We start from the raw sequence: 8,164 nt of genomic DNA, 5'->3' as shown, positions 1-8,164 counted from the left end.
CCCCGCCATCCGCAGAGGGCCCCTAGGTCAGGGCAGGGGAAGCACCTTTGCAGCACACTGGCAGTGCTGACGTGCTTCTCTGCTTCACTGTTTTATAGCAGAACAGGAAGTGGCTTCCTCCCGTTAGGGTAAAAGGTGAGTCAAGTGCAGAGCTGGGAAACAGCCATTCAGATGTTCATGCTCTTATGACTGGAGACTTTAAAACTCTCCTGCCCCAACAGTGCCAAAATTCTAAGTATAGACACTGGATATTTGCTCAACTTCTTGAACGCTTGAGCACCCAGATGTCGCAGATTCCTCTTCCGTTCCATCCTTTGTGTATAATGAGCTGCTCATGAGGGCGCTTGGTGGGCCACATCATCTGCACCAAGTGGAGGAGCAGAAAACCTCACCTCCCCCTCTCTCAGTTGCTAACCTTCCTTTCCCATCTGTCTTACAATTAGCTGTTTAATTTTGCATGCCAAGTTTCAAAGGGTCATTTCAAGATGCCTCAGACTGTTTTTGTTCATCATTTTACTAAGCGCAATGTAAACTTTCCTCACATTTAGCATTTTGTAGACTGCATCTTTGCCTTGCTCCAAAACTCGATCTTTCTATGGAAGGAAAAAAGCCTTTTCCTCTCTCACAAGTCTGTTGACAACACATAAAACAGCTGTTTGTTGGATACTAGAGTTTTAATGACACACCCTACCAAACCTAAAACAAAATACTGTCAGTGCCTCTGTCAAAGTGTGTTTACTTTGAGGTTTATACTGGTAAACCCATAGTTTGTCTTTTGCTTCATTTGCATTTCTGTGAAAACATTCCTGGGTTTATTTTTGTGGTGCCATTTAAATTGCATATTAAACTTTTCTAGGAGCTACATTCTACTTCTTTTCTTCAATCTAGAAAAGAAGAATACTTAAGTATATTATTGTCCTGTCTTTTCTAAAGAAGCTAGTGTTTTATACATTCACAATGGCTCATATAAAAGGCAAATAACATGTCAGTTATTTCCATCGCTATTAAGGCAGCTTCTGCTGTCAAATCATAAAGGAATATTTTTCCTGGGCCTGTTCACCATGATAGTGATAATGCCCTTGTAATAATGAGTAGTACCACAGACAAGAAAAAGGAAATTAAAAAGGCTGGAAATGTGACCTCCGTTTGAAAATTAAGCTCACTACCACCTTGACACAGGCAGGGGGCGGAGATTCTTTCTTGAAAGATCAAGAAGGCTTGAAGCCAAAACCATAGCAAGTGACAGATTTTTTAGGTAAAGCTTCAGTTCAGTTCAGTTGCTCAGTCGTGTCCCATCTGCAGCCCTATGGACTGCAGCACGCCAGCTTATGCGAATTCAAATAACAAAGCGTGGTGGTCTTTACTGAGCCACTGGGGCTGTTGGGAGGAGAAGTGTAAAGTGAAAATGTGTGAGTTAGACATTTTTGTAGGCTGCTTTGGGAGATCTCGGTAACCCTCACAGAAGGGTCTGTGAAGTCCAGTCCGTGTTGCACAGACTGCGCTGTGTTGTGGGTAGGCTGCCTCCTACCAGGAGCACACAACGAGCTTTGGCACGACATGGGTCTCTCATTAGGCTCTGGGACGCCCAAGGACTACTGCAGCTTGCCCACCTGCTTTATAATGTCTCCATCTCATGTGTGTATAAGCACGCGGCTCCGTTCTCATGCCCTCGGGCGCCCATGTGCACGTGTAAATCTAGCTGTGTCTGTCCTGTACTGAAGAGCATAGTGTGGGTGCCTTGATTTGGAAAGGTCTGTACCTTGTGGCCACAGTTCTCTGTTTACTCACAGTTCTTTCACCTCATGTAGTTTTCTGCCACGTGTACATAACGGAGCACTCATACGTCAGCGTGAAGGCCACTGTTTCCAGTACAGCCCAAGAGATCCTGAGGGTTGTGGCAGAAAAGATCCAACATGCGGAAGATGATCTGGCTCTGGTAGCCGTCACCTTCTCTGGGGGTAAGTTATATTCTGTCTTTGAATATTTAATCATTCACTGGCTTGCCTCCAAAGGGAGAGAGTTGACATTTTTATGGAATAAACGTGCAGTGCGTCCCTTCTGGGTCCACAGCTGGGTGATCACCGTAACAATGAGAAGCCTTCTACCAGAGGTGTTTCCATGACAACAGTTGGGTACCATTGAATACTGAATTTCCTCCCCAAGAACCAGAGAGGCGTGCCAGTGTTTTGAAATGTATTATAAAGCTTTACATAGTTTGTACTCTAGATAAGCCTTCTGTTTTCATGTTTAAATTAACTTGGGAAATTGCTAAAGGATGAAATTACTTTCGGAAGCAAAAAGAAAGACAGCCTTGAACTAGTCATTTTACCGGCTGACAAGTTAATACTTAAAGACTCCCTATTGAAGGAGACAAACACCGTACAATAAGCCGAAAGCTCACGGGCAGTGTTCTTTCAGGTAGACATGGGGAGTGAGCTCTGGCTATAGTCTTCTGTTGGGCCTTACTTATCCTCTGAGAATGGTTTATTGTGTGTTTTGAATAAGATCACACAGATTACAAGCTGACCCTATTGATCTTGTGACCTGAACAGAACCCTGCGCTTCCACTGGAGCCTGTCAGATCTCTGGGTTGCTGGCCTCCCATTTTTGCCTTACGATCTTTATTTAATATCTCATTAACCCTGAGAAAAACACAAAGAAAGTAACTGAGCCTCAGTAGTTGAAAAATGGGAGGACAGCATAAACTAATCAACCATGTGTTGGGGGGAGGGGGAGCAGATGAAGGGCATTTCTGTTTGCCTTTTGTTGTCACTCTAGAGTCAGGAGAAGATCAGAATGTACTTGATGTTAAAGCATTATGTGAGGGAACATTGTCTCTTCCGCTTTATTACTCAGAGGCAGATAAAATGGCCCTGCAAGCTAATCGTTTACATAGTCAAACAAATACAGCCCATCTCCCCAGTCCCAGTGCTTCTTTCCTTCCTCTCCCTGGGCGTCATGCCTCCTAGCAAAACATTCTCTAAAGGAAAAGAGCAAATGTTTCAGAAACATATGGACTTACATGAATTTTAAGGGAGTTCAGAGAGTAGTTGAATATCTAATAAAATATATTAGGAAATACTCCAGATAATATGATATTTGTATATTAATTGTAAGTGACCAAAGATATTAAATGATTCCAGACAATAGTGAGCTTCATCAAAATGAGCATTTACCTGTCGAGGCAGTACTGTTACAGAAAGTAGTGATTGGGTCCCCATGCAGACAAAAGGTGCTGGAGAAAGATGGACCCTGAGGGGCCTGGTGGCACAGTGGGGACCGTGGCACAGTGGGGGCCCACCCCCCTTGGCAGCTGACCCAGTGTCGGCCAGGGCCGCACATGAGTCTGGGAATTAATGAATGGCTCGTTTTACCCGCTATCTATTTGATGGCTGTGAAATACCATTTTTACACTTTATTAAATTAGATTCATCTGGAGTTCTGATGTGCATATACTCATAGCTAATCATCACTAGCAACACGAGCTTATCTCTTGAATTACCTCACAGATTTGGAAATATGCCATCATTTTTCATCAGTTAGTAGTTTTGTCTGTTAAGAACCTTTCTGCCTGCAGTTTTATGTCCCCCAAACAATAATGTTCTTATGAAGGAAAAAAAAAAAAAGCCCACAGAACCTATTGTATTCCTTGCTCTAGTTACATAATTTTTAATAAATAATGTTTTCAATGCTGTGTCAAAATGAAATGACAATGAGATCTACTGTTATTTTCTCTTTCTCAAAAGAAAATGCACGTTGGCCATGTTGTTGGTTTCTCTGAAAGGACTAGTACTGTTGTTCTCACAGCTCTTAGTAGGCTTCTAGCTGTTTTGTGCCCAGGGGAAGTATGAGTATGTAGTAACAGAAACCTACCCAGTTCCTCAGAGCCTAAAATTCTATCACTTTTCCTTGTTTATGGCATAGTGACAAACGTGACAGTAAGAAAAATAATTCTTAGCAACTGGAAAAATGGCTGTCAGCAAACCATGCCATTTTATTTCATAGCAAATGCAGAATGGCTCTTATAAATTCATATCTAAGGTATTTATGAATATACAGAGGGTCACAAGAAGCTGTAGCTTAAACAAGGAGGGAAGATATAGAAGAATGTCAGAGCCTAGCCATGTGGGACCATTTACAGCAGATGTCAAGAGCCTGACATGACAGTACTACTGATCTTTGCAGTGCTGGGTGGTAAAGAATGTATTTGAGTATCATTTTTGTCCTCTATATCAAGCGGAAATGTTCAAAACAAAATCTGGCATTTGAGCTGATTATGTTATCTAGAAAAAGAGATGTGATGTATTGATTTTCCAACCCTGCTGGATAAATAAAGGGCTACCTTAGGGGACACTGATTGTGTTACAGTGGAATAAACTTGAATATCACTTTGGTCAGTTCCCCTCTGTGTTTTGCAGGTGTGAGGAGGACATTTTTCTTTGAGAAGCATATTGTGTTATGAGTCCAGCTATGGTAGAAAAATGGCCAAAGGATAGGAATAATAGGTAAATAAAATAGAAGAAGAATAGATGAAAAATATTCACTTTACTAGTTGCCAAGAAATATAAAATATATCAATAATCTATTTTTGATTTTAGCAAATCAATAAACTTATTCAAAGTAATGATGAGTATTGGTAGACATAAGAGTTGGAAAGCAGTTTGGCAGCTTGTATCAAAACCTTTACAGATATTCACTCCCTCTGACCTAGTAATTCTACTGCTGAGAATCTGTCTTAAGAAAAATCATCTATAAGGAGCCAAAGATTTATGCAGAAGGATGTTGACTTCAGCAATATGTATTATGGCTCCTGTAATAATAGATCCCATTTATCAAATCCCTGTTATATGTCAGGCCCCTTGCTGGTATTTAGCACGTATCTCGCTATCTAATTTATATGACAAAAAAAATTGAAAACCATTAAATGTTCAACAATAGAGGAAAGATTAAATGATGGTATAATAGACTGTTATATAACCAATTACACATGGCATATATAAATAATTTTGACAAGAGGATAAGTACAATAAAATCAGAATATAAAACCACATAAGGAATTATTACAAGTATGTATGTATCTATGATTATTAATGTATACATACGAATAGCTGTGATTGTATATACGTGTGTGCACATACATATTTGCATAAATATGAGGACAGAGATATACCCAACTGTTAGCAGTATTATTGTTGTATGGTTACTTTCTTTTCTGTTTTTCTTGGCCCTGCCTCCTGGCACGTGCGATCTTAGTTCCCCAACCAGGGGTCGAATCTTGCGATGCACCCTGCAGTGGGAGCAGAGTCTTAACCACTAGGCTGTCAGGGAAGTCTTCATGTGGTTACTTTACAGATAGATATGAAGCGAAGAGTGAGTTTTCCCTTCTTCCCCAAGCTGTTCTGTGTAAAAAAAATGACTAAATATTATAAGAATGAATCCTAAGAGGTTACCTCTTCGTGGATAATAAGCTTTGATTATCTGGTGTCATTGTATAGCGTATGCAGAACTGAATCACATCTACTTCACATCCCATTTACTTTTAAGTATTTTTCTTTGGCAGATTTCACTCTTTAGCAGTACTGTGAATGCATACTAGCTCTTCTTGTGTTTTTAATTATTCTTTTCTGTAAATAAAGAAAAGCATGAGCTTCAGCCAAACAACTTGGCCATCTCCAAATCCCTTGATGCCTCTGGTCGGATATATGTCTACCGGAAAGACCTGGCCGACACTTTGGTGAGTTACCCTTAGCCTTGTGCTTGAAGCACAGGGGCACAAATGTCAGGCTGAGAACATGTATTTGTGCGTTTTAAAATGAATGTTAGAAAAGTACATCAAGCTGTTTCCTTCTGTAGCCAGCAGTACACTTGTCAAACAACAGTACATTTGCTAATCAGAGGCAGGCCTGTCTTTAGGAACTGAAAACCCTTCGCACTGTTTCTCTCTAAGCCTCTCTGGAACAAGGAATTTGAGAGATGGGACACTTTCTCCAACAGAATCTTAATTCCATTTCTTCTTTCCTGGTGGATATATGGAGATCAGGCTGAGGAATCCATCCTGTGTTCATTTAAAGGGAAAGAGGTTCTGTTCTTCTGTCCCCTGGGTGCCCTTTGAGCGTGCCATTCCCTTGAAGAGAAGGTACATGATTAGCATTCCCTGTGTAAGTGGGCAACATCAGATGCCACCAAAGAGTAAGCATATGAAGAAATGGAGAAACCCCCACTGTATGTTATTTTCAGTTTTAAGTTTAAGAACCTTTATACTTAACTAGATGATTTGTTGTTGTTCCTAAAAACCTCGGTCTTGTGGTTGCTTTCTGGATGGTAGAATCAGGCCTCAGAGCCATCACCCATAAAAAGTGGGCTCTACCAGATCATGATCGTATCATCCGGAGTCAGGGTCCTGGTCTGTGCCATGCAGTCATCACAGGAATGGCTCTTTCCAGCTAGGCTCCTTTTATGTGTATAATGGACGAGTCTGTATACCATGTAGGTTAACCAACACCGCTTATAATAAAAATATCTCATGTAAAATTATCTACAAGATCTCAAATTGCCATAATAACATTAGTCACCCCCCACCTCTCAAAGGAGGAGGAGCTAACGTGCAGGTTACTGTTACTGGGTCTCCCACTGTCCCGCCCTTCCACCCCCAGCCGCAAACAGACATTTCCTGTGGCTCCCTCAATGTGAGTTCCCAGAGCTCTGCTGCTGCAGTCCAGGGCCTCGGAATAGCAGAGGGCAGGCCTTGGGCAGGTCTAGTGGGATAAATAAGTGCTGTGAGTTGAGCCAGATGCCACCCTGCATGTGAATGCTTCCCCCACCTAAAATTTCCCCATTGGAATCATAGTTCTGGTAATTTCGGCTCCAAAAGATCTCCGTTGAAACGGAGCATTGTAAGGGAAGGCTAGCAGGGAAACCACTCATATCCCCTGTGCTTGGGCATGGGTCAGCCTTCTTGGAGAGCAGGAATCATAGCCCTGAATGATTGGAATAGAAAAATAGAAAGTGTTTCCTGGAGAGGGCGGTGGACTACCTTGAATAACCAGACGGCAGGGCCGGGGTAAGGGCACATTTAGGGAGAAAGTAGGAGGGATAAAAAGCCGAGTGACAATGTCCTTACAGCTCCAAATTCATAAGCAGACATCTGTGTTTCTTCCCACCTCGTGGCTCTGTGAATGTCTGCAGTGTAGCCTGACATCTGCGTGGTCCCCATCTAGCCAGACAGGGCCCTGGGACACCTGGGCTTTCCCCACCTCAGCGTCTGTACGTACATCCCTTACTGAGCTCCACCCTGTGCCCATGCCGGAGGTACAGGGCCAGTTTGTGCCTAGACCCACTCTGAAGGGAATTCTAGTCTGTGGAATAGCTCATGGAGGTCTTTTGTCATGTTTTCAATTAGGAAACCTTTTCATAAATATAAAAATTCAAAAATGCTAATAATTTATTTTGCAGTTCAAAAAATAAAGACTAATATTTGGATTCTGAAATATTCCTTTTACTCTTCTATGGCATTTATTTTTGAAAAGTCCTCTTCTTTTTTTTTTTCCCAAGACATTAACTGTTTTAACGTCATTAACTGTTCAAGTCAAATAAGAGAATTTATTACCTTAATTTAAAAATATCAGGTGTTTTGAAAAGATGCCAAATTTTTAATAATTTAACAGTGATGGCAGATTTAAAATTGTGGTGGCATTTAATAATTTTATGTCAGATTTTAAAGAAATACTTTTATTACCAAACTCTTCATACCCATTTGTCTAGGGAAAGCAATTGATAATTTAAAATAATCATACACCATGGGGTATAAATGAATTAGCTTTTATTTTTTATTTCCTGTTTAAATTTTTTTTTTTTTTGCTTTCCACGGGCATTTTAGTAAAATTTGTAAATGCATGTCTGGGATGAGACTTGTTAAACATATTTCCTGTAAAAGCCATGTCTGTCTTTATTGAAGTGCACTGTGACATTTCTTTTGTTTGTTTTTCTCCTAACCCTGCTGGCACATTAATTCTTACCAGAAACCAAAGTGACTTCAGGGCTTTTGCTTTCATTATACTGTCTGCTGGGGCAGTGTTTTATAATCAGATTTGTGCATGAGTGTGTGTGTGTGTGTGTGTGTGTGTGTGCGTGCGTGCGTGTGTGTGTGTGTGTGTGTGTGTGTGCA

At 41.0% G+C, this 8,164-nt stretch overlaps 1 protein-coding gene across 11 annotated transcripts in view; it reads left to right on the top strand.

The window, feature by feature from the left end:
- The window catches only part of RAPGEF5 (Rap guanine nucleotide exchange factor (GEF) 5), a 360,172-nt gene that overhangs the window by 321,966 nt on the left and 30,042 nt on the right, over nt 1–8,164 (top strand). For all 11 annotated transcript variants that reach the window (XM_010839032.1, XM_010839028.1, XM_010839031.1 and 8 more), the window contains 2 exons: nt 1,809–1,958; nt 5,637–5,734. In XM_010839032.1, coding sequence (XP_010837334.1) covers nt 1,809–1,958; nt 5,637–5,734 — 248 coding nt within the window. The remainder of the gene's footprint in view (nt 1–1,808; nt 1,959–5,636; nt 5,735–8,164) is intronic.

Source organism: Bison bison, unplaced genomic scaffold (assembly GCF_000754665.1).
Source record: "Bison bison bison isolate TAMUID 2011002044 unplaced genomic scaffold, Bison_UMD1.0 scf7180017864109, whole genome shotgun sequence".
In the NCBI taxonomy this organism is placed as follows: domain Eukaryota; kingdom Metazoa; phylum Chordata; class Mammalia; order Artiodactyla; family Bovidae; genus Bison; species Bison bison.
Note: the sequence above shows the minus strand (reverse complement) of the source record. Positions and strands in the feature narration are given on the sequence as shown.